Source organism: Geotrypetes seraphini, chromosome 7 (genome assembly GCF_902459505.1).
Source record: "Geotrypetes seraphini chromosome 7, aGeoSer1.1, whole genome shotgun sequence".
NCBI lineage: Eukaryota > Metazoa > Chordata > Amphibia > Gymnophiona > Dermophiidae > Geotrypetes > Geotrypetes seraphini.
The window spans coordinates 70,771,358-70,799,029 of record NC_047090.1 but is presented as its reverse complement, the minus strand read 5'-3'; the positions used below and the strand labels follow the sequence as shown (position 1 = coordinate 70,799,029).

General features: G+C 43.4%; 1 protein-coding gene across 1 annotated transcript in view; it reads left to right on the top strand.

Moving 5' to 3' along the window:
• ABCC9 (ATP binding cassette subfamily C member 9) overlaps nucleotides 1-27,672 on the top strand; it is a 343,621-nt gene that overhangs the window by 14,619 nt on the left and 301,330 nt on the right. Inside the window, 3 exon segments of the mRNA XM_033952235.1 lie at nucleotides 8,180-8,352; nucleotides 18,326-18,467; nucleotides 24,933-25,054. Of these exon segments, the coding sequence (XP_033808126.1) occupies nucleotides 8,208-8,352; nucleotides 18,326-18,467; nucleotides 24,933-25,054 (409 nt within the window). The 5' untranslated portion in view covers nucleotides 8,180-8,207.

Here is a 27,672-nt window from a genome sequence, read left to right as displayed (position 1 = left end):
ACTAGACCCCAATAGACATGTTAAGAACTATAGGGATCTTCATAATTTAACCTGCATTTGAACAATCTCTGGGCCTCTCTCTATAATCTTTCAAATCCTTACCACTAGAAGAACAAATACAGAGCTGGAACTCATCTTTGTTGATAATTTATTGTTCTCCAGCTCCATGTAAAATATCTCCCCCAGAAGGAGGGAGGCATAGTATGACAATAAATTAGTTTTACCGAAATGCCAGCTCCGTCATTGGGCACATTAATGGTTAAAGACCCCAAATCTTCATTATTGGACTATGTTCAAGGCTCATATCCTTTCCTATAGATAGGTAATTATAGAATCCACACTCAGGGAAACTATGGGGCTCATTTTCAAAAAAGAAAGATGCCCAAAAAAATGGCATAAATCAGCACTTGGACGTTTTAATTGCTAAAACGTCTAAGTGCTGATTTTCAAAAACAACTTCCTAGACGTCCTGCTAGGTTTTTTTGTCTGCCGTGTGTTCAGAGTTCAAGGGGGCACATGCTTGAGAATTTGTGCCTGTGCAGATGATTTTCAGATCTTGACTGCACTTGAGCTTCAGAATTCTCTAGAAATTATTAACATCAATTCTAAACTGACTATAACTGTAGATTGACTTCAACTGTGTATTGAAACCGAACCCTGAAAAACCAAAAGGCATGATATTTAATAGGAAGAAGTCCTGTGCTCCGATTTTTCCTATACTTATTGCAGGTTCAGCAGTCTCTTTGGTTTCCTCATTGAAGAGATTTCCATAAGGACATTATACATTGCACATTTATAAGCAACGACACTCATTTTCAAAAGAGAAAAAAATGTCTCAAAAGCAGCACAAAGTGGCAGATGGATGTTGTTCTCACAAGATTGCCTGTCACAATTTTCAAAACTCAGAATTGAGACGTTTTACTCTGTAGTTCATCTAAATTGCAAAGGGGAATGTTGGAAGGCATATTTTAGGCAAGACTTGAGTGGGATTAAAATCTGGATTTTTTCAGAGATAATGGAACAGTAGGGCATGCAATTTTGAAGATGTCATAATTTTAAAAAGCACTGCTGAAAAAATGGTACAATTTCATGTGGATGATCAACAACTTCCTATAAATTTTGTGAAATAGGTTAGCTACCTATTTGGAATTTCTAGGAAATTATACAACAATACCCAAATTACTGAAATATGTTTAAGTGCTCTGATAATAGTTTTATGTGTTTGCATTGCATATTGATGCCTTTTGGAAGAAATTCTATAAGAGGTGCCTAACATTAGACACATAACTTAATTAGTAAATTGGCTTCAATTGTGAGTTTCAACAAGCTCATTATTGAGAAAAATGAATTGGGAGGTAGGCACAATGCTACAACAGGCACCTATTGCATGGCGCCTACTTAGGTGCCCTGTTCTCCCCTACTTGTTGACGTAGTACATGGCTACTTGATTGTTCAGATAAGTACTACTTGATTAAGAAAGCGATCCTGAAATTTATGAAGGGCGTTGTGGATTGCTCACAACTTGAGGAGATTGATGTGGAGAGATTTCTCTTGAAGACTCCAATTGCCTCGAGCATGGAGGCCATCGAGATGAGCTCCCTACCTGAATATGGAAGCATCTGTTGCCAATATTTTTTTGATGAGGCGGAGTGTGGAAGAGAAGGCTTCTTAAGAGATTGGTTGGTTGTAACCACCATTGAAGGGATTGACGGAGTGATGTGGTCGCTTTCAGCTTCTGGGATAATGGCTGTGATGCTTGGGTCGATAGTTCCCATTGAGGTGCCCTGAGATGTAGGCCGGCAAAAGGAGTTATATGAACCATTGATGCCATGTAACCCAGATGTGCCGTGATATTGCGGAGAGCTGACACCTGGTGTCAGATTTGAATCAGTGTCTAGCCTCTGTTGTGGTACAAGGCAGGATGAAAAAGAGAGATATGGCAGTGGAAGAGAAAGTACAAAGATGGATGGTGAGCACAGAGAAAATGGGTAGGAGACCCTGGCGAGCTAGTTAACAGAAAACAAACAGAAACCAGAGCCTGGGACCAATATGAATAATAAAATGACCAGACAACAAAAGGTAAATAGTTTTATTTTCTAATTTGTGATTACAATATGCCAGATTTGAAATGTGTATCCTGCCAGAGCTGGCGTCAGGGAGAGTGAACTATGACCTAACTGAGAGAGGAAAAGTCTTTTATGTTTATTTTGTTTACACCATCGCTGGCATGGGGTTGGAGAGGGTAAAGGGAGGTGGGGTGGGTGAAGAAGCTACAAAATAAACCTGCCAGAACGTTTGAAAAACAAACAAACAAAAAACCTGGGAAATTGTGTCGGTAAAGCGAATCGAATCAAAAAATTGATTCAGTAAGCTAAATCAAAACATTTTTCTCTGAATTGTGCAGCACTAGTGAAAACCCTACATGGAGAGAGGGGACAGGATGCTGCTGAACCTAAGCAGATAGGGTTACCATGTGGCTCCAGAAAAAGAAGGATGGATTGATACATCCATGTTTTTCTTCCATTTACTTTCACTGATAGCAATGTAAGTACTATCTGTCCTTTTTGGGGGGAGCCATATGATAACCCTATAAGCAGGTCCTATGATGAATTTTGTCATTAGTGTTGATGCTCTGCTTGGGGACCTTATTACAGAACAGCAGATTGAGCGGTAAGATGTACCACTTTTCTACATGAATTGCCTTTTTAAATAGCTTTCCTCCTTCCTTTAACTTCCCTGCAATTACTTTATGTACCCATGTATACAATTTGAGCTGTGCCTGTCTCTCTCCCCTAGCTCTCTATTGTACTAAACATTTCTTCAGCTTGCCTTGTTAGGGCTTTCCAACTGAGCCTGTGATGATAGAGAAACTACTTCCTTGTGTAGTCCTCCTAGGTATTGCTTGGTTAAATTCCTTTGTGAGATCTCACTGTAGTTCTTACGACATAGCAAGTCCTTTTACAGAATTCAGAGTACTGTAATGTGCTGAGCCAGAAAAGCCAGGATTCAAATTCCGTTTCTCACATTGGTAATCCTTGTGACTTTAGTCAAGTCATTGCATTCTCTGTTACTCCAGACACAATCTAAGCCATTTGAGAAGAAAAATGCCCACTGATTAGAAATGTAACTTGCTTTGAGCGTGGGTTTATAAAATCCAAATCCATATCCATTTCTGAATCCAAATAGTACACTTTTGCCACTTGATCAAAATCTACCTCATATTTCTTCTCATTTATAAATTTAGACTAGGGCTGTAGCCATGGGCAGGCTTTGCCTGTGCACCCAGCGTACCTGCTGGTTGGCTCTCTCTGTCACATCCCTTTCCTGGCATTTACTCCTTTTATCCCCTCCCCCCGAATCAACATTTCTTTTTGTCCCCCCCAACGTGTGTGCCTTAAATTTGTTGTAAAGATTGCCAATTGGCTTCGCTGTCCTGTCACTGCCCCCAGTGCTTTCTCTTCATTGTGGCCTACTCTCTGACAACTTCCTGTTTCCACTGGAGCAGGCCGCAGTGGAGAGATGGCACCGGGACCAGCAGCAGGACAGTGCAGTGAATTGCTGACACTGCCCAGCAACCTTTACAACAAATTTAAGATAGACGCACCAGGGTGGAGGGGAAATAAGAGGATATGCCAGTCCAGGGGAATAAAAGGAGTAGATGCTGGGAAAGGGACACTGCAGAGAGAACCAATCAGCAGGTATGCTAGCCTGCAGCAAGATGTCACTTCCACCAGATTTCTACCTAGAAATAAGGCCCCTCCCGAGATGTTATATTCGGGGACAAGTAGAAGGAAGAGAGGCGGTGATTTTGGACTTGGGGAGGGAGAAGGGAGCAATGTTGGCTTCAAAAAAGGAAAAGGGGGAGAGATGTGAGACGGGGAAATGGTGTAAGGGAAGGAAAGATGTCAGATTTGTGAGGGAGAGATATACTTGGGGAGGGCAGAGGGGATAAAAGGAGTACAAGGGAGAGGTGGCAGAGGGGGCTAAAAGAGGGACAGGGAAAGAAGGACTTAGAGGAGGACAGTGGGAGAAGAGGAGGGAGAGATGGACATGAGGGAGGGCAGAGGGAAGTGTCCTGCCTCCCCTCCCAGTTGGTACCTGTCCATCAGTGATATTGCGAGGGTCAGAGGCACCCTTCCCCCGCCCTCATCTCCGCCCTGTGCTCCTTCCACAATTCTGCCTGTCATGGACCCCCCGCTCCTTCCATGATCCCACTTGCCACTCTCACTCCCTTCCCTTATCCTGTACCTCTAGTTGAAGTTGTTGCTCGTGGCGGTCAACAACATGCTCCTCACGACCCCATTGGCTCTCCCTCTGACTTTACTTCCTATGCGTGGCACCGGGAAGTGATGTCAGCGGGAGAGTCGATGGGGTCGCGAAGAGCACGTTGACTGCGGCGAACAACAGCTTGTGTGGAGGGGAGGAATGGGAAGAGGTGTGTGTGTGTGGGGGGGGCGCCTCCACTAACATAGTGCCTAGGGTGGACTGCCTCCCTCGCCTCCCCCTCCTTTACTACGCCACCGCTGTCCATCTCCCTGTCCACCTATGGTATGGCAATTCATCTGCACAGGCGTTAGAGGACGGGAAAGAGAGAGATGCCTGCCCACTTTGGGCTCAGACCCACCCAAAATTGGCTGACTGGCTATGCTACTGATTCATACGTCATGCTGGTGCCACTTTCTTGTTTGGCAGACATCAAGGGAGAACTCAATAACTGGCATCCTAAAAAGTCCACAGTAGGAACCTATTTTATAAAGTAATTTAGGAACTGTTATAGAACGCATGCAAAACCAGGCATTGCTGTTCGAAACATCTAGGTGCCGACACTTAAGCCAGCATAAAGCGGGGATGCATCTTTACAGTATTATGTAAATTATGCACATAAGTGGGAGCCATTCCTGTGTTCTTCCCATGCTCCACTGCTGTATACAACCCTGTTGCAAATATGCAGTATGGGGTCCTTTTATTAAGGCACGCTAACTGATTTAGCGCATGCTAAATGCTAAGGTGCCTATAGAATATAATGGATGCCTTAGCATTTAGCGCGCCTATATAAGTTAAGTGGGTATTTGTAGAATAGCATTTAGGCAGAATTTATGCATTTACACCCATGTATGCTCATATATACACACATGCCAGTATTCTCAATATCACATTTCAAAATGAAGGAAGAACATATCTGTTAAAAAAGGCAATATAGCATTTTGGGATTTTCCCCAACACAGTGGCTGGATGGTCACAAAATGCTGGTTGCGTCAGATTAAGGAGCGTTGGATTCTTGCCCAGAAATAGCTAAAAAGAAGAAGAAGAAAAAACAACAACAACAAATTTTTAGATTAAATCAGGTTGGGCAGACTAGATGGACCATTCGGGTCTATATCTGCCATCATCTACTATGAATATTAAGATTGTATATGACAGTGTAGCTTGGCCACCTCCATATAAGTGAGATAAATGTTTTACATATTAGAGAATAATTATCTATCCTTTTTTTCTGTTTTTTTAGAAACACATTTTGAATTAAGAGAACCATATAAAACTGTAAAGATTTGGGAGGTTTTTGAGCTAATGATCGAGAAAGAGTAGCTGACATTGTGGCCATACTGGTTCTAATGCTTTTCCTACTCCATATTTAAGGATGTTAAAAAAATTGTAAAAGATTAAAAAAAAAAAAAAAATTTGAATATCGAGATGGCTACCTTTCAACATCATTTTTGTATATGATTCACACTTACAAGGGTTCCATAGTATCAGCTATTCACTCTCAATGTATGACATTACACACGTAATATAATACATTTAGATCTGTATTTTACACTTCTTAGGATCCCTGAGGAAAGCTATTACAGCCGAAACATAGACTGTGTTGGGTCTGCTTTATTGCTACTTCATGTGGATGAGCTTGTATCCTTTAAATTTCCAACAAATTGTTTTGACATTATTTCTCCATGTGGTTGAGTGTGCATTTTATAAGAACTCAACTTCATATTGCATCAAGACCATTGATTCCACAGTCTTTTTGTTCTCTTAAAACATTAGTGTGCAAGCATGCACACATTGACACCTTCCTCAGAACAGCTCTATATTTTACATAGAGTAGACCAGACACACCAACCAATGTAAAAAGCAGATTATTTTAGTGAAGAATAGGCACTTAAGATCTGCCTGATGAGGCCATAGTTTGCCTAAAATTAGGCTGCAACAGGGGCTAACAACTGTCAAACAACATATACGTCTTAGAAACATCATGAAAAAATTCAATTATAACAATTGAAAACAAATAAAATTAAATAATGTGAATAAAAATATAATAAATATTGTTTTGTGTCAGTGTTTTGGGTAAGTGATGTTTATTATTGACACAAAACATAGTAACATAGTAGATGACGGCAGATAAAGACCTAAATGGTCCATCTAGTCTGCCCAACCTGATTCAATCTAAAAATTGTTGGTTATTTTTCTTCTTATTATTTATTTCTGGGCAAGAATCCAAAGCTTTGCTCGGTACTGTTCTTGGGTTCCAACTACTGAAGTCTCCGTCAAAGCTCACTCCAGTCCATCTACTCCAGTGGTCTCAAACTCAGGGCCCAGGGGCCACATGTGGCCCGTCAGGTACTATTTTGAGGCCCTCGGTATGTTTATCATAATCACAAAAGTAAAATAAAACAGTTTCTTGATCATATGTCTCTTTAGCTCTAAATTACAATATTATTATTAAGACTTAGCCAAAAGGAAAGATTTATAAACTATAAAGAGTTTTACCTCCTGCAAAATTGTTATTTCTTTAATAAGACATTAACTATTTTTTTCTGAGGCCCTCCAAGTACCTACAAATCCAAAATGTGACCCTGCAAAGGGTTTGAGTTTGAGACCACTGATCTACACCCTCCCAGCCATTGAGCCCTCCCCAGCCCATCCTCCACCAAATGGCCATATATAGACACAGACCGTTCAAGTCTGTGCAGTACTGGCCTTAGTTCTTCAATATTTACTATTATTTTCTGATTCTAGATCCTCTGTATTCATCCCACGCTTTTTTGAACTCCGTCACCGTTTTCATCTCCACCACCTCTCTCAGGAGCGTATTCCAGGCATCCATCATCCTCTCTGTAAAGAAGAATTTCCTTACATTGCTCTTGAGTCTACCACCCCTCAACCTTAACTTATGTCCTCTGGTTTTACCATTTTCCTTTCTCTGGAACGTCTGAATCATATCTCCCCCTGTCCCTCCTTTCCTCTAAGGTATACGTATTCAGGGCTTCCAGTTTCTCCTCATATATCTTTTGGCACAAACCTCCTATCATTTTCGTCACCCTCTGGACCGCTTCAAGCCTTTTTGTGTCCTTCGCCAGATACGGTCTCTAAAACTGAACACAATACTCCAAGTGGGGTCTCACCAACGACCTGTTCTTCTACTGGTTATGCCTCTCTTTATACAGCTCAGCATCCTTCTGGCAGCAGCCACCACCTTGTCGCACTGTTTTTCGCCTTTAGATCTTCGGACACTATCACCCCAAGGCCCCTCTCCCTATCTGTGCATATCAGCCTCTCACCTCCCAGCATATACGGCTCCTTCCGATTTAATATATTTTTTATTCACATTATTTAATTTTACTTGCACATCTCCATTCTGATTAAAATTTAGGACCCATGTTAGAAACACCTTTGGTTTCTTGAAAAGAAACATCTTGCCGATTCTTCATTAGAGATGTACAAATTACTTAAATCAGGCAGACTTATTGCTAAATTTAATCTAAAATATCAAGTATGGGATATTATTAAAAAATTTTAAATGGTTTATTGTAAACTTCATTTTTTTCCTGGCTGATGAAAGCTATTTCTCAAAAACTACTTCTCAATGTCTTTTTCCCCACCCATTTCAGCAACCATATCTTAGATCAGGGGTATCAAATGTTGGTCCTCGGGGGTCGCAATCCAGTCAGGTTTTCAGGATTTCCCCAATGAATATGCATGAGATCTATTAGCATACAATGAAAGCAGTGCATGCAAATAGATCTCATGCATATTCATTGGGGAAATCCTGAAAACCAGACTGGATTGCGGTCCTCGATGACCGACATTTAACACCCCTGTCTTATATAGAGAGGGATTTGTACTAAATGGTAAAAGCTCGTACTTTAGATTATTCTAAAAGTTTCTAATTTTGTTTTATTTCTAGGTCATTGGATTAGAATTGACTGAAGAGCATGAACCTCTCATTTTGTGGTAATGACAGAATTTCTTCTTATAATGTTGATAATGGAATTCTGGAAAATATCTGCTTCTTGGATGCTCTTAACTTGGTTCCTCATGTCTTCTTGTTATTTATCACCTTTCCAATACTTTTCATTGGTGAGTAATTTTTTTGTTTGTTGAATCACTCTTAATTTTTATGTTAAGAATTTACTTCAAACACTTGAATCCATGACAAAACTTTTACTGCCCGATATTCAAAACGATTTAGCCAGCCACTATCCAGTTAAATCACTTGGTCGAGGCTAGACGCTAATTTTCAGTGGCACTTAACTGGCAAATTGCCGCTGAATATCGTGGTTAGCGTCAAACATAAAACCAGCTATCTTAAGAGCGTTCTGGGGGCAGAGTCAGTACTGATATTCATCACTTAAGCAGCCAGGGTTAGAACAGAAATAGGACTGCATAAATGTCTGTCCTATCTTTATTTGATAATTTCAAGGCTAGTTAAGTGATGAATTTCGACAAGTGTTAGCTGAAAAACAATCAGATGTTCAATGCTCAAGCCCACATAGGTCCTGGCTTTGAATATCTGGGAATAACACTGTTAACACTGAGCAAAATACTCACTGCTGGCAGCTTAATATTGACCCCTTAGTTGATCGCGTCATAGGGAACTTGCTACCAAGTTGGAGAGCGGCCTGCGAGGTTTGCTACAGCCGGCCGGCGAACCTCTCAGCAGGCTGCTTTGAAGAGGAGCAGCAGCGGCGGCAGCGGTTGGTGAGTGAGGGCGGGAGGGAGGAGTTGCCGGCGTGTTCCCTGCCTCCGTGCTCGAAAATGGAATTTGGCACGGACCCAGACACCACGGTCACAGGGAATACGCCATCCATGCGCGCTTAGGGTTTTATTATAGAGCAGGGGTGTCAAAGTCCCTCCTCGAGGGCCGGAATCCAGTCGGGTTTTCTGGATTTCCCCAATGAATATGCATTGAAAGCAGTGCATGCAAATAGATCTCATGCAGATTCATTGGGGAAATCCTGAAAACCCGACTGGATTCTGGCCCTCGAGGACCGACTTTGACACCTGTGTTATAGAGGATGTTCAACCAAGAAGAGAATAACGTGGATGTGGTTCAATCAATGATCTGAAACAATGTCAAAACAGAATTCTGTTTCTGCAAATTGGCACTAATGAAAAGATAACACTTTTCAGCTGGATGGTTGGGCAGAGAACTTTTCAGCACCCCCCTTGTATACTACAATTGAACAGAGAGGGAAAACATGTAGAGCGTGGCTCACGGAATTGTTTCCAACCACTCTGCGAGTGTTTATATATGTGTATACATTTGTGTTTGTAAGAAGTGTTCACAGGGTGATGTAATGGAAAATTTTTGATCACAGCAACTCAGTCCTTAGTTTCACTATGTACCACTTCCAACTAAGTCGGAATAACTATAAATCTCTCTCAGTAGCTCAGACAAACCACAAAAAGCATATAAATACATTTGAGAAGATAAATATCACTTATTAAAAATAAGACTTGTAAATATATGAAAGGTATTAACATAGGACCAATTATTTTCCAGAGAAAGGAAATTAGTAAAACTAGAGGACATAATTTGAGGTTGAGGGGTGGTAGATTTAGGAGTAATGCTAGGAAATTCTTTTTCATGAAGAGGGTGATGGATGCCTGGAATGCCCGCCTAAGGGAGGTGGTGGAGAGGAAAATGGTGGCAGAATTCAAAAAAGTGTGGGATGAACACAGAGGATCTCTAACTAGAATATGAATGGTCAAACTTTCACGGTTTGAATCCCTTCAAAGGATGGCTACCTGGACCATGGGATAATTTTCCAAGGGCTGCTGAGCATGGATGGTGTCCATCTATCAAAGAAGGGAAGATGTGTCTTCGGCAGCAGGCTGGCTAATCTACTGGAGAGGGTTTTAAAAAAAATATATTTTTTATTTAGAAAATGGTATACAACAAAAAGACACAACACTCGAAAAACAAGTATAACCATAAACCAGAACTCAAGATAATAGTCTACCGCTTGGTTTCTTCGCGGAGACTAAATGAAGCATACTGGAAAACAGCGCAACAGCCACCACCCCCCCACTCCAATCCCTTCCCCCCTCCCCTCCAAGCACTCCAGTGTCAAAAATTCAAAAAAGCACTTCGGGCTCCAGGGGGCAAATTTTCCCAGACTGCCGGAGAGGGCTTTAAACTAGAAGTGATGGGGCAGGGTGATCAAAGCCCCCAGGTGAGTTTAAACCCTAAGGTAAATAAATCACTGAATACCTCTACAAGGATGGGATAAGGGGGCAATGTTTGGAAAGTATGGGAAACAAGATTCTGGATCTAGAAGCTGTGATGGAAGAAGATGAGTTGGCTATTGTGGTGATCATGGAGAACCATGACTGGGATGTAGTTATAATTTGTTCAGGAAAGACAGGATAGGAAGAAAAGGAGAGGGAGTAATGTTATATGTCAAAGATCATATTAAAGCCACACAATTGCAGGATCTGCAGGGCAAGGAAGAGGCACTGTGGAATGAGAGAATGGAATTTGGAAAGAGAGACTGATGAATATATTTACATTAGTGTGATATACAGGTCTTCTTCACAAACGGAAGAAGTGGACAGAGATTTAATAGTAGACATTCAGAATATATCTAAAAAAGGGGAAGTTTTACTAATGGGTGATTTTAACATGTTGAATGGGGTATCTCTATTGTGGCATATTCTAGAAGTAGGGAGATCTTGGATTCTCTACAAGGAGAACTGTTCCAGCAGTTGATAATGGGACCCATGTCCATAGTGGCGTTAAGCATCATAATTCACCTACATAGGCACGATTCCAGGGCCTTTTATTTAGGCACTGATAAGCACTTTATTTTTACTATTTTTTTGCCTTTTCAAATAGTATTTCTCAATTAACAAGCGCCGGTAGGGCGCCTAAATTTCAGCGCCATATATAGAATATACCTTATTTTCAATTGCACAAGTTAATATAAATTACATAGAAAAGGGTTGATGATGTAAAGTCTGGAGCAAAAATGAACAGTCAATAAGATTTGGCAATAGCTCTTGATTTGACAGTCCCTTATTAACATTCAAATTAATTTCCTAGTGGAATTTTTACAATTATTTTTCTTGCATTTAATGGGTTTGTTCTTTATTTGAAGCATTTTATAAAGGTAACACAGGTGCCTAATAGGGGCATTTTGAAACCACAAAAACCACCAAAATTGGCACTTGGCCTTTTTTCTCTGGAAAATGATCAAGTGGCGTTAATTCAAACAAAGAACTTAGATGTTTTGCAAGATGTTCGCCCTCTAAAACATCAAACTCAGAAAGGGGCATTCTAGAGGCGTGTTTTGGGTGGGCTGTGGGCCGATTTAGTGTTGGATGTTTTGCAGCGATAATTGAACGATTTGCAGGATGCCCTAAATGGAACTTAGATGTTCCGAGCTAGACCTGTTATAGAAGTGTCTATCAAAAAAGATACCCAAACTGACAGATGACCACTGGAGGGATTAAGTAATCACCCCCCCCACACACACACTATCCCAGTGGTCACTAACCCCCACCCACCCACCCAAAATATGAATAAAACAGTACATACCTGTTTCTAGAACAGCAGCATTATGGTGGAAAGGATGAAGCCACAGAAACATCCAAGTTGAAAATGTCCAAATCTAGACCATTTGGACATGGGAGAGGCCAGCATTGTAATTAACTGGCCAAGTAGACATCCCAATAGAACAGTGGGGCACCTTAGAGGGTACTGCTGTGAAATTTCACATAAAAGGTGCCAGATATACATCTTACCAAACTCCCTTATAATTTATGGTAATCCCTCCAAAACTCCCCCCAAACCTATTATGCCCACCTGTCTCTCACCCCAATAGCCCTTATGACTGCAGGTGGCACTTATATGTCAATATAGTAGGATTTTGGTTGGTTTTGGTGGACTTACACTTTTTAATCTAATCTTCATTTTATATACCGAATCTACTCCCTAAGGAGCTCGACTCGGTTTACAGTTCGTTAAAAAACTGAAACATAACTGTAAAAACTGTGGGATAAAAACAGAAATTGGTTAGATTAGATGGATGGAAAAAGTTAGAAAAAAGTATGTTGAATTGCTTAAAATAGTATATGACAGCTAAAATCAAATTAACTATTGTGAAAAACAACCAGGTTTTTAAACTTTTTTGAAATTGAAATAATTGATCTACCAGTCTTAGAGAATCTGGAATCCATTCCAAATTCTCACCAATTTAAAAGTAAAAGATTTACTAAGCTTCCCAGTGCATTTAATACCTTTCAGAGAAGGAAATGCTAATTTGTGAATTGTTGTAATTCTTGAATAGCAGGATCTAAAGGAATTCCCATTAAGGGGAATCAAAGAATCAAATATTCCATAAAGGAGTTTGAAAACCACTCATGCACGCTTGAACTATATCCTATGATGGACTGGAAGCCATGTTTCTCAGCAATGGGGAAACATGGTTTTACTTTCTCTTTCCAAAAATAAGTTTGGCCGCTGTATTCTGTATTAACTGGAGACGATCTAAACTGCCCTGTTTAATACCCAAATAAATAGAATTACAGTAGTCCATCTGGGCCAACACAGTGGATTATACCATACCAGTAATAAATAATGTTCTTGATAAAATAGTACCCTGACTTTCCTGAGCATGTGCAAACTAAAGAAATATTTCTTTGCTAAGGAATGTATCTGGTCATTAAAAGTGATCCAGAATAATACCCAAAACTCTAGAAGTGAGGTCAAGTTGTAATATAATATTTGATTTCAATGCAATATTAGTAGGAAGATTAACTAATCTAGGTCCGATCCAAAGCAGCTTAGTTTTTGAAGCATTCAGTTTCATTTGAATGGAATTCACCCAACTCTGGAGCTTATAGATACAGCTATCTATGCCTGTAACAGGTCACTGAAATCATGTTTGACTTCCAATGAAATAAAAAAGTCATCCGCATAGGTAAAAATAGATTCTGCAGGCGAAAGACAGACATTTTTTAAAGACGTCATATAGATATTAAAAAAAATAGGTAACAAAGGAGAACCTTGCGGCACCCCACATTTGGATAACCATGAAGATGAGACCTGGCCCTTTAAGCATACCTCATAAGAACGTCATGAAAGAAATTTACTAAACCAATCTAGAACCACATGGGTTAGTCCTATGTCAGCCAACATATGAATCAAAATATCATGATGAACCACATCAAATGAGGTTGAAAAGTCAAATTGTAATAATACTTTCCATCATAAATATAGTGGTTAGTGTGTCTTATTGGCCTGGGACCTCCTTTCTATTGCTCATTAGCCCATTCAAATGGACAGAAAATGAAGCACTGGAAATGTCAAATCCAACCTGTAGCGCCAAACGCTTTATTGACAGTTTCTACCAAAGTTAATGATTAGTTCATTAAATAATAAAACATACCAAGTCCCAAGGATCCAAGTTTCAGTGACTTCGTCGCCTTTCTCAGGGGACAATCGTGTACTTGTAATATGCTACGAATGGTGCATAAGTGCGTGTCTGCGTCTCTGCTTGTCGCTTCTTTTCCGAAGCAGAGACGCTGACACGCATTCACCTCTGATGAAGTAAAGGAAATGGACCTCACCAGGCTTTGGGAGCAGCCAAAAAACCTCTTCTCTGCAGGAATGCAGAAGCTAGTTGAATGATTCAAAAAAAATGTGTCATTTTGCATGGGGACTATAAGGAAAAGTGATATGTTCAATTGCTTACAATTCATTCTATTAAAGCCATTAAATATATTTTGCTTTTACTTTTCGATTTTCCATAGTATATTTCAGTTGATGGACACTAACACATACGCTTGATTGTAGAAATGTGCGATGATTACAGTGTAAGAGAAAATTTACTCATGATAAACTATGAAAGGATATAAGTCTCAATTAATATGAGTACATTTTACAATAATTTATTCCTAATGGAGTGTGGGTTTATTAGAGTTCATTAGAATAATGGCACAGGGGCAAGAGAAAGGGCAAATACCCAGCTTATGTCTTCTAGTTGGGGGTGGTGCTCTGACCTTGGGCCTTTGTGCATTGTGCTGGGATGGAACGTAGAAGCTGGATGAGGCCTGGGAGATCCTGCAGCTTCTTTGGGGCCTAACTAGGGTTACTCAGACATGTCCTTTTTTGGAGGATTGGTGACCAGATGGATTAAAAAAACATCCCAAACAGCTGTTTGTACAGGTTTTTGAAGAGCGCCGAGCTCAGAGCTGCATCTGGAATGCCTCTGAGCATGCGCAGATGTGATGCGATGATGTAACATGCATGTGCGCATGTGTACAACATCATTAGGTCACATCCGTGCATACTCGGAGGCCCTCCAGACTCGGCCCTGAGCTTGAGGAAAGAGAAGAAAAGAGGTTTGAATGGGGCGGGGCTGGGGTGAACAGGATGTGGCTAAGGTGGAATGGGGCGAGGTTGGAGCAAAACTGGAGGTGGCTCCACAAAATCGGGTAACCTTGAAATGAAAAGATTACCCATAGGTTGTAGGAAGTCAAACTCTGATGCTATTGGTAATAAAACCCATGTGTAAACCAATGTGTACTTAAGGGCATATCTGTCTCAATAGCAGATTATGGACTTTTCATTCAGGAACTTGTCCAAACCTTTTTTTAAACCAATTACGTTAACTGCTCTTATCATATCCTCTGACAATGCATTCCAGAGCTTAACTATTCTCTGAGTGAAAAAATATTTCCTCTTATTGGTTTTAAAAGTATTTCCCTGTAACTTCATTGAAAGTCCCCTAGTCTTAATTTTTGATGGAGTAAAAAAATCGATCCACTTGTACCCCATTCTTACTTAGGATTTTGTAGAGTTCAATCATATCTCCCCTCACTCAGCTGTCTCTTTCCAATCTGAAAAGCCCTAACCTCTTTAGTCTTTCCTCATACGAAACAAGTTCCATCCTGTATATCACCTTGGTTGCTCTTTGGACCTTTTTTGGTTCCACAATATCTTTTTTGAGATAAGCTAGATACCTGTTTATAATATTACCGTATTTTCGCGGATATAACGCGCGCGTTATACGTGATTTTACGTACCGCGCATACCCCTCGCGCGTTATATGCCTGAGCGCGGTATAGAAAAGTTTTTAAACATAGTTCCCACCCCGCCCGACGCCCGATTCACCCCCCCAGCAGGACCGCTCGCACCCCCACCCCGAACGACCGCTCGCACGCGCTCCCACCCGCACCCGCATCCACGATCGGAGCAAGAGGGAGCCCAAGCCCTCTTGCCCGGCCGACTCCCCGACGTCCGATACATCCCCCCCCCCGGCAGGACCACTCGCACCCCCGCCCCGAAGGACCGCCGACTTCCCGACAATATCGGGCCAGGAGGGAGCCCAAACCCTCCTGGCCACGGCGACCCCCTACCCCCACCCCGCACTACATTACGGGCAGGAGGGATCCCAGGCCCTCCTGCCCTCGACGCAAACCCCCTCCCCCCAACGACCGCCCCCCCCCAAGAACCTCCGCCCGTCCCCCAGCCGACCCGCGACCCCCCTGGCCGACCCCCACGACACCCCCACCCGCCTTCCCCGTACCTTTGTGTAGTTGGGCCAGAAGGGAGCCCAAACCCTCCTGGCCACGACGACCCCCTAACCCCACCCCGCACTACATTACGGGCAGGAGGGATCCCAGGCCCTCCTGCCCTCGACGCAAACCCCCCTCCCTCCAACGACCGCCCGCCCCCAAGAACCTCCGACCGCCCCCCCAGCCGACCCGCGACCCCCCTGGCCGACCCCCACGACCCCCCCACCCCCCTTCCCCGTACCTTTGGAAGTTGGCCGGACAGACGGGAGCCAAACCCGCCTGTCCGGCAGGCAGCCAACGAAGAAATGAGGCCGGATTGGCCCATCCGTCCTAAAGCTCCGCCTACTGGTGGGGCCTAAGGCGCGTGGGCCAATCAGAATAGGCCCTGGAGCCTTAGGTCCCACCTGGGGGCGCGGCCTGAGACACATGGTCGGGTTTGGCCCATGTGCCTCAGGCCGCGCCCCCAGGTGGGACCTAAGGCTCCAGGGCCTATTCTGATTGGCCCACGCGCCTTAGGCCCCACCAGTAGGCGGAGCTTTAGGACGGATGGGCCAATCCGGCCTCATTTCTTCGTTGGCTGCCTGCCGGACAGGCGGGTTTGGCTCCCGTCTGTCCGGCCAACTTCCAAAGGTACGGGGAAGGGGGGTGGGGGGGGTCGTGGGGGTCGGCCAGGGGGGTCGCGGGTCGGCTGGGGGACGGGCGGAGGTTCTTGGGGGGGGGCGGTCGTTGGGGGGAGGGGGTTTGCGTCGAGGGCAGGAGGGCCTGGGATCCCTCCTGCCCGTAATGTAGTGCGGGGTGGGGTTAGGGGGTCGCCGTGGCCAGGAGGGTTTGGGCTCCCTCCTGGCCCGATATTGTTGGGGAGTCGGCGGTCCTTCGGGGTGAGGGTGCGAGTGGTCCTGCCGGGGGGGGGGGATGTATCGGACGTCGGGGGGGGGGGGCATCAGGCTTTCAGAATGGGGACAGACCTTCAAGGGGGACAGGACTTCAAGGGGGGACAGTGCACGGAAAGTCAGGGGGGGTGAACGGAGAGTCGGGACAGCGCACGGAAAGTCAGGGCAGTGCACGGAAGTCAGGGGGGTGAACGGAGAGTCGGGACAGCGCACGGAAAGTCAGGGCGGGCGAAAGGAGCGTCGGGCATCATGCGCGTTATATGCCTGAGCGCGGTATAGAAAAGTTTTGGTACATATCATCGTGATTTCTGCGCGCTATACCCCTGTGCGCGTTTTACACAGGTGCGCGTTATATCCGCGAAAATACGGTACTCCTGGTGGAATTCTGTGCAAAGTAGAATTTTTGCAGAATTCCCCATAGATGCAGAGTTTATTATCTTTTGTGCGCAGAATCACTGATCAGAATCACTGGCCAGGCCCCTTCTCTGCTCTGTTGCCCATTAAAAAGAAATTACACAATGGAGGTAGAGCCTTCTAACATGTGGAGTCTAAGAAGTAGACTCTGCAGCATAAACCTGTACAGTTCTGGTTCTTTCCGAGTTGTATGTGGCCAGCAAAGTAAATCAAAGTGGCAGATAGGGAGAGAGGACCTATGCGCAGCACTGAGGTCTTTTTTAAATTTTTGCTGAGGGGAGGGGGATTAAAAAAAAAAAAGAAAAAAGCATTATGGCCTCCTTCTACAAGGTGTTTAGTCCCTGCTCCTGTGCCTGTTTCCCTACCCCTGTGACCAGTACCGTTGTCTCCCACCTTTCTGCAAGTCCGGCAATTTCTCTTACCTCCCCCCACCTGGGTCCTGTAAATGTGTGATCCTTGTCAGTGATTACAATAGGTTCTCAGACATCTCTCGCCTCCATGGAAAGCAATGTCCTGTTGACACGCACGCAGGATGGATAGCTGGCTGATGGCGGTCTGCATTAATTGCCAGCAAATACTGTGCATTTACAGGACTGGGCGAGAGGTAGGAGAAACTGCTGGACCCACAGGAGGGGTATTTCAATAGCTGCCGTGCGATAAACGTTGGCTTTTCAGATTAGCAAAGGTTGGGGGGGAGTAGAAAAGAGATAGTGAAGTGCAGGCTTAGGGGAGTGTTAGTGGAGACTGAGAGATGATGGCTGGGGAGTTAAGGGAGGGAGAGATGCTTGCTCAGGGGGACAGAGTTGAGAGAAATGCTGGCTCTGGGAGGATAGGGGCAAGAGTGTGAGATGCTGGCTTGGGTGGGTGGGGGAGGGGAGAGAGAAAAGAGATAATGGCTTGGAAGGGGATAGATGAGAGAAATTCTGGATTGTATTGAAACTCTAGATAATAATTAGAGAAAATATTGTTTAAATTTTACAAAATAAACTTACAGAATCTTGCAGAATTTGCAAATTTTGTGTCAGAATTTTGCATTTTTTTGTGCAGAATGCTGCCAGGTGTAATCATATGTAAGCTGCTTTGATTGTAACCACAGAAAGGCAGTATAGCAAGTCCTCTCCCCACAAGGTATTTCTTGTTGCTTTACAGTATGTGCAGTAGTTTTAATTTAGTTTAGTGTCCTCTGTCAGGCTTCAACAAGGGATGTTTCTGTGTCTTTGCAGGTTGGGGAAGCCAGAGTTCTAAAGTTCAGATTCATCACAACACATGGCTGCATTTCCCAGGACATAATCTAAGATGGATTCTAACATTTGCTCTCTTGTTTGTCCACGTCTGTGAAATAGCAGAAGGGGCTGTTTCAAATGGGTAAGTCATTGAGGCCCAGATTCTATAAACAGCGCCTATGTTAGGCATTGCTAGGTCCCCTATTGTAGATGCCTAGCGATACATAACTAAAATCTGCATGCAACTTAAATTATGTCAATTAGCTTAAATGGCATAGTTATTGACCCCACCATTGAAGTTAATTCATAAATTTTAAAAAAATAAAATGAACAATTAAGAGTTCCATGTGGAACTCAGAGCAGCGCCTAGCGATGCCTATGTGGAGGTGCCCTCTGATGTCTATTTGAAAAGTATATTCAGACTTGAAGAACACTGTATCATCTTTATAGCAGACTTCGGTACATTATAAATTTACTTTTCTCACAGGGATATTCAAATTGCCATAAGAGTAACATAATTCTATAGTGGCCTCATTCTTCATTGATCCTCTTCACTTGTAGATTCATGTTCATAGAAACGTGATGGCAGATAAAGGCTAAATGGCCCATCTAGTCTGCCCATGCACAGTAACCATTATCTCTTCCTCTCTCTTAGAGATCCCACTTGCCTATCCCACGCCTTCTTAAATTCAGACACAGTCACTGTCTCTACTACTTCTTACAGGAGACTGTTTCTTCTGGGCCACAAACCTTAGAAGTACAAGTGGTACTGTCCTTAGCTTCCAACTACAAGAGTTAACATATAAATATAGAATATAGAAACATGATGGCAGATAAAGGCCAAATGACCCATCCAGTCTGCCCATGCTCAGTAACCATTATCTCTTCCTCTCTCTAAGAGATTCCACGTGCCTATCCCAGCCTGTGTTCCCGCTAAGCTGCGCTGGGGTGCGTTGGCGCACAAAATATTACCTCGCAGCGCACATGTTTCTCGTCACAGCGCACACAGTGTAGAGCACAGTTCTTCAACCGCCGGTCCGCAAACAAAATCTTGCCGGTCCGCGAAGGATTCGGTCCCCGCCGCAACGAAAGGCCGGCGTCAGCTGACTTGCAACTTCCTGTTGCAGTCGCTGTGCCGGGACTCCTGCCTTCGCCGGGACTCCTGCCTTCCACCGCGTTTGCCTCCTGCCTTGTCTCCGCACCTCCAGACCAGCAGCGGCAGCTGTGTATGCTTTTAACTTCGGCACAGAGCTGCCCCTAATCAATAGTTTAGCGCGGTTTCATAAGGCAGCCTCGGGGCCTTTGCTAGGCCGGCCCACATCGCATCATCGAAGCGGGCCGGCTATCAAAGGCCCCGAGGCTGCCTCATGAAACCGCGCTAAACTATTGATTAGGGGCAGCTCTGTGCCGAAGTTAAAAGCATACAGAGCTGCCGCTGCTGGTCTGAACTCTTGGGCCGCTGAAGGAGGGCAAAAAGCAGCTGTCCTGGAGGTTTCCCTTCCTCTCGCCTTTACAGGTTCCTTTTTTCCACCTTTTTTTTTTTCCTTCAAACGGCAACGGGCCCCAGCATCGACATCAATCAAGTAAGTTCCACTGTTAATCAAGCGGTTCTGCTCGGCCAAAGCTTCCCCTGTGACATGAGCCACCCTCAGGGGAAAGAAAGTGACCCACAAAGGTGAGGGGAAGGGGGGCAGATGATGGAAGTTGGGGGGGGGAGAGAGAGAGAGAGAGAGAAGGGGCAGATGATGGAATAGAGGAGATGAGAGAGAGAGAGAAGGGGACAGATGATGGAAGTGAGAAGAAGGGAGAGAGAGCAGAAGGCAGATGGATGTCAGTTGAGAAGGGAGAGCAGATGCTGAATGGAAGTGGGGAAAGAACACATACTGGATGGAAGGAGGAGATAAATAAAGGGGGAAGAAAATAGTAAGATAATGGAGGGGTGAGGGAAAGGGGTGACAAGCTGTGTGTAGACACAGTGAAAAGAGGGAAACGGGACTAAATAGTAAGAAAGAATTTAATTTAGATGGAGGCAGAAAATAGAGAAGGAAGACCAGAGAAGAAAAGGGAAGAGAGAGCAGAGAATGATCAGATCTGAGTGGAGGAAATGAGAAGAGAGATATGCTAAAAACCACAGGGGGGAGGGAAGGATAGAGATGCCAGACCATGAGGGGAACAGAAGGAAGATGATGGATGCTAGACCAAATTGGGGGGTGGGGGGGGGCAGGAGGAGAGATGGCAGGGAAAGACAGACAGTGAATGGAAGGGGCAGATGCTGGACTGAAGAGACAGAGAAGGTTATCATGCTGCTGTACCGGGCCATGGTACGCCCTCACCTGGAGTACTGCGTCCAGCACTGGTACTTTAAGAAGGACATGGTACTACTCGAAAGGATCCAGAGAAGAGCAACTAAAATGGTTAAGGGGCTGGAGGAGTTGCCGTACAGCGAAAGATTAGAGAAACTGGGCCTCTTCTCCCTTGAGCAGAGGAGATTGAGAGGGGACATGATAGAAACATTCAAGGTACTGAAGGGAATAGACTTAGTAGCTAAGGCAGGGAGAACGAGAGGGCACTCTCTAAAGTTGAAAGGGGATAGATTCCATACAAACGTAAGGAAGTTCTGTGGTAGAAAGCAACATATTTATTTGGCTCATAACTTGCTGGCGCCCGATATTTTTAGCTCACAGTGAAAAAAGTTTGCTCACAACACCCGCCCGCTTAGAGGGAACACTGATCCCAGGCTCTTGAATTCAGACACAGTCTCTGTCTCCAGGTAGAGAGAACGAGAGGGCACTCTCTAAAGTTGAAAGGGGATAGATTCTGTACAAATATAAGGAAGTTCTTCTTCACCCAGAGAGTGGTAGAAAACTGGAACACTCTTCCGGAGGCTGTTTTAGAGGAAAACACCCTCCAGGGATTCAAGACAAAGTTGGACAAGTTCCTGCTAAACTAGAACGTAAGCAAGTGAGGCTGGACTCATTTAGAGCACTGGTCTTTGACCTGGGGGCCGCTGCGTGAGCGGACTGCTGGGCACGATGGACCACTGGTCTGACCCAGCAGCGGCAAGTCTTATGCTCTTACCACCTCTTCCGAGAGACTGTTTCACGCATCTACCACTCTTTCTGTAAAAAAGTATTTCGTTAGATTACTCCTTAGCCTATCACCTCTTAACTTTTTCCTTTGCCCTCTCATTCCAGAGCTTCCTTTCAAATGAAAGAGGCTCGACTCATGCGCATTCACATCACGTAGGTATTTAAACATCGCTCAAGAAAAAATAATTAATAACAATATTCAACAAATCCAAGTAGCAAAAACAATGTTATTAGCCAAGTGGTTGAGCTGCCCACTGAAACACATTTAATTAATAGTGGAGAAAAAGCCTCAAGTGCATTCAAAATCAGACAGCAACCCAATTGGATTTCTAGTCTTTCAAATTCTATATTACAGGCAAAAATCTCCACGCTAGAAAAATGCAACTTTCAAAATAGGCTATACACCCACCACTGTGTATAGGAAAAAGAAACAATGCAAAACTTATCTTCACATGCTGGAATAATTTTACACAGACCATTGTGATCCTCATAAATCGCTGTTATTCATCTCACTGTTGCACCTCCTTCTAATCCACAACGTTGCTAGTGAAGAAAGACATTTCTTCCAACAAGGCTCTTGTTTCGCCAACAAGTGGCTGCGTCAGGGAAAATGTCAGCAATCTCATTCTACTCCAACTCCTTGCACTGTTGGCTCCAAACTGATTTAAGCTCCCAGATAGTCATGACGCCACTTACGGGAAATCCACTTAGATAGTTTATGAGATAGTTTATGTTTATTTAAGATTTGATATTCCACCCTGCATTTTACTGACCTAAGCGGTTTACAATGTATCAAACTAAAATGAAATTAGGTACTTGAGAAAAACTACCCTATCTGTCCCGAAGGCTCACAATCTAGCTAGTTCAGTCCCTTTGGCCAGATTGTATCCAAAAAGAAAATAAAACGTTCACTCCGGTAGAGACTTATTTTGATCACCTCTCTGCTGTGTCAAAGGAATGTGATACAATCTGGCCAAAGGGACTGAAACCCCAAATTGAATGGTGCGCGTTTTATTGAACTATGTGGATTTCCCAGAAGTGACGTCATGACTATCTGTGAGCTTAAATCTGGGCGTCAGTTTGGAGCCACTGTTTCCAGATCTACTTTCTCTCCTCTCACTCTGTTGTATGTTTTTCTGGCAAACCCTCTCATAGTTTCCTTCCACAAGCAGTCAGTACCTCTGGAGTCTCCCTCAGTACTAGGGCTCTGGTAGGAGAATTAGGATCTTACTCCTTACTTCCCTTTTATACTGTTTTCAAGTTTTATTCGACTTTGATGAATCGCTTATTTAGGGGCTCCAACTCTTCCCACAATGATCTACTATCCTCAAGCACACACTCGATGACTCACCAAAGAATCCTGTGCCTCCTGTTCTTTTTTTGGGGGGAGGGGAGGTCACACTGTATAACTATCATCATTTCACAAGGCAATAAGTGCAAACCTTTCTTCTTTCTTCAGATTATCCTTATATTTGAAGATTTTGCTGCTTTTTTTTCCCCTGAGATAAAAGACAAAGATCTTGAAAACTGCCAACAACAGGATCCCAAAATCCTGATAGGGGTCCAAGTTGATGTATTGGAATATGTGGATTATTCTCTGTTTTAACTGAGTATTTAGAAAAAAAAAAATAAAGAGTTCAATTGTAATTGCCATATAAAATGGAAAAGGCAAACACACATCTTAAAGAGATTATCAGGTTGATTTTCAAAAGACAAACACATCCAAAAAATGGCATAAAGTGGCACTCAGATGTTTTATTGCTAAAACATCTCTAAATCCATTTTCGAAACCTATGTTCTAGATGCCATTTGTCAGTAGTTCGTCTACATTTCAAGGGGACGGAGGCATATTTTAGATGATACTAGGATTGTCTTATGATGACTTGGATGTTTTGCAGCAATAATCAAATATTTTACAAAATGTCCAGGGCATAATTTGGATGTTTATGGCTAGACTTGTTTTAACAGTGCCAATAAGGTGCCCAAACTGACCAGGTGACCACTGGAGGGATGAAGGCATAACCTCCCCACACTTCCCAAGTGATCATTGACCACCTCCCACCCTGAAAAGTTGTGAATGAAATACACTTCCCCCTCCCCATTTGCGGTTCCTGCACTCGCGGTTTCATATAATCACAATTTTTTCTGGGAAGGGGGAAAATAAAAAAAACAGTCTTCATGTAAAAAAAAAATCCATCTTTTTTTCCTCCCTGCCGCCTTCCCGGCCTTACCTGGTGGTCTAGAGGGCTTTCGGGGCAGGAGCGATCTTCCTACGCTCCTGCCCCGTGCAGATCGCCATGAGGAAATGGCTGCTGGGAGTTCCCGTAGTCTCTCGAGACTATGTCGGGAACTCCCTACAGCCATTTCCTGATGGCGGTCTGCACGGGGCAGGAGCGAAAGAAGATTGCTCCTGCCCCGAAAGCCCTCTAGACCACCAGGTAATGCTGGGAAGGCGGCAGGGAGGTGGGGGTGGGTCAGAGCCGGATAATTGCGGTTTTTCGGCATTTGCGGTCCGGCTCTGCCCGTATCCCCCGCGAATGACGAGGGAGAAGTGTAGTATATACCTGTATCTTTGACAGCAGATGTTATGGCCAGTCTTAGTAGAATATCAAGCAGGAGTCTGAAGTAGCCTGGTGATCAGTGCAGTTGACTGCAGAGAAGGGGACCCAGGCCAATATCTCACCCTAAGTACATTTGTGGTGGAAAGTGTGAGCCCACCAAAACTCTATTGTACTGTAGGTGACACCTGTAGGCATAAGGGCTATTGGGGTGGTATACAGTTGGGTTCGGTAGGTTGTGGGTGAGCTTTGGAGGACTTACCATACAATATAAGAGAGTTATGGTGAGATGTGTACCTGGAACCCTTTATATGAAGTTCACTGCAGTGCCCCCTAAGGTGCCCCTCTGCTCTGCTGGCATGTCTATGCATCCAGTCTACTAAAAATGCTGGCCCCTCCTAAATCCCAATGACTTGTTTTGTGAGTTTTTCATTTGGATGTTTTGTTTTTGAAAATGGTAAAAAAAAAGATAGAAGCACTGCAGATGAACACATCTAGAAAGGTCATTTTCAACAACAAAAACCAAAGACTTTTGCGGTCTCGAAAACGGCTACTTTCTCTACCTGATTGTTGGATGCACTTCACAAAATGTCCAAACTTGGACTTAGATGTCATATTGAAAATGGCCCAAACCAAAAGTTAATACCGTATAAGCTCTTTTCTATAACTTTGTGATAAGCATCTTTTTGTTTTATAAAATTATCCTCCATATGTATTTCTACATTATATACCAACGAGCAAAACAAGATTTTCAAGATCTCTTAATATTATTATTTCACTTGACTTACAATACAGTTCACTGCTGTAACCAATAGCCTATAATTTTTCCTTATTTCTGGGGTAGGGAGACACTTAAAATGGAAAATAGCTAAAAGTATCTCGCTTCCCTTCTTGTTTTGCTGCCATTGACACTTTAAAAACTGACCTTTCCTTACACATATCCTTTGATTTTCTCTGCAGATACATGAATACTTGTCATCTACATCTTTTCATGCCTGCTACAATGGGCTTTGTGGCTGTTATAACTTCAATAGTCTACTATCATAACATAGAAACATCTAATTTTCCAAAATTATTATTAGGTAAGTATATTTTATTTGGTTTTCCTGCTTGTATATAGAAAATGAATTACACTACTGATCTTATCCTGTAATTGTTTTGTTATAATGTATGGCATTATTCAATTGCTCAATGTCATTCACTGTGTATGTTCTTATTGTAAACTACAATAACTTGATTATGGTGAAGTGGGAAAACAAAATAATTCAAATACAAAAAACACCACTTTAAAAGGCTAAGAGTCTCTATCTGACAAAAGAAAAAGCCTCAGGTCTCATGGCTGAGCTGTTTATTTATGTTCTATGTTGGCTGCATTAAGGACACTCATTAAGACAATAGTTCTTTCGGACACAATTTCAGTTAAAGTTAAGAATCTAAGTCGCATGAATACAACTAATGTGGCAATAAGTCATTACTGACAAAAGTATTTTATGCCGATGATATGGGTGGGTAGAGGTGATAGAGCATAAGTAAGCAGCTCAATCAAGAGACCTAAGGCTTTCTCTTTCGTTGGATGGAGACTCATGGAGGGGCATAATAAAAAAAAAAAAAATGTCTAAGTCCCCTTTTGGCCTAAGGCCCTAAATGTTGAAAGTAGAAGCAGGGAAAATGTACATTATAAAAAAAAACGTCCAAAAGGAGGTTTTTTTAAAATAATGGCCTGCCTCTACGTTCAGCTGTTTAAATGCCCAACATATAATCAACTAAAAAAAGGCTAAGTCCCAAACGCCCAACACAAGAGCTTTTAGGCGAAGGAGGAGCCAGTCCTTTGCCTAAAAGCTGGATTCTGTAACCGGTGTCTGTCAAAAACACCAGTTACTGAATCCACCCCCCCCTGACAACTATCCAGATAGGAGGGAGCCCAAGCCCTCCAGCCCCAGCGACCCCCCCCTTACAATGATCTGGGCAGGAGGGAGCCCAACCCCTCCTGCCCAGGCGACCCCCCCCTCAACAAGATCGGGCAGGAGGGAGCCCAAGCCCTCCTGCCCCAGTGACCCCCCCCCCAAAACGATCTGGACAGGAGGGAGTCCAAGCCCTCCAGCCCTAGCGATCCCCCCCGACAATGATCCAGGCAGGAGGGAGCCCAACCCCTCCTGCCCAGGGGACCCCCCTCTCGATAAGATCGGGCAGGAGGGAGCTCAACCCCTCCTGCCCAGGCAACTGTCTACCCCCCACCTCCACTAAGATCTGGGCAGGAGAGATCCCAGGCCCTCCTGCTACAATGCAGCCCCCCCCCACGACCACCCCCGAAACCCTGATCGGCCCACCAAACACCTTCCCCCACCTGCCGACCTGCGAGACCCCTCCTCCCATTAACTACTCGTGGTAGGCTATGAGCCTTCCAAAATTCACCCTATATCCCACTCTACATACATATAGGTGACACCTACAGACATAAGGCTATTGGTGTAGTGTACTTTTAGGTCCAGTAGGTTTTGGAATGCTCATCATACACTATAAGGGGATTATAGTGAGATGTGTACCTGGACCTCTTTATATGAAGTTTACTGCAGTGCCACCTCGGGTACCCTATTGCTCTGCTGCAACATCTCTGTGGCCAGTCTACTAAAAATGCTGGCCCCTCCTATATCCCAATGGCTTGCTCTGGACAGATATTTTCTGACAATGGTTCCAAAAGATAGATGCACTGAGGACAAGCACAACTGAGAAATGGCCATTTTAGAAACAAAAAAATAGATGGTTTTCTGTTTTGAAAATGGTCCTGTTCACTACTGGATTTTTGTGTGTGTTGCGCAAAATATCCTAACTTGGTTTTGGATGTCATATCAAAAATGCCCCTCCACGTATTTGAGTTTATCTGAGGCTTATATTCATTCTTTACATATTGTTCAGAACTTCATAGCGCATATCCTGCTATTTCTTTTACAGTTTGAACATATTTAGTCTCCTAGAATGTTGCATTGGTTACATTTAGAGTTAAATATAAGATTTTGCTGTAGATATGGTCAGGCATTGTATCACTCTCTTCACATTTCTTAAAACTGGTGCTTCAAATATTTGCTTGCTTATAGTTTCTGACTTGTGATCTTTTTTGTTTGAAAAGACCAGGTGAGATCCTTTTTATTTTTGCACCACAGGAGTGGAATTAGCTACTCATCACCTTACAGCTATTGAGATACATCAGCATTTTAAAAAAAGCTTTAAAATGTCATCTGTTTAGGGCAGGGGTGTCCAACCTCGGCCCTCGCCAGGTCAGGTTTTCAGGATTTCCCAAATTAATATGCATGAAATCTGTTTGCATGCAATGGAAGCAATGCATGCACATAGATCTCATGCAAATTCATGGGGGAAATCCTGAAAATCCAACTGAATTGCAGCCCTTGAAAACTGATGTTGGACAACCCTGGTTTAGGACATCTTATGGAACAGCACTTGGATAAAGACCTTTGGATGGTTCTACTTGGACTATGTGTTGTTGGGTGTTCTTGGCTGTATATATATGTATTCTTAGCTTGTATATTGTTTATTTGGGGGGTTTGTTTTTATTATATATGTTTTATTTTACCGCACCTTGGGTAAAGGCGCAGGATATACTGTAAATAATAAACCTAAACCAAAACCAGACCTAATAAGTAATGGAGTCCACGCAGAAATGGTTCTAACCTTCATTTACTGCTTA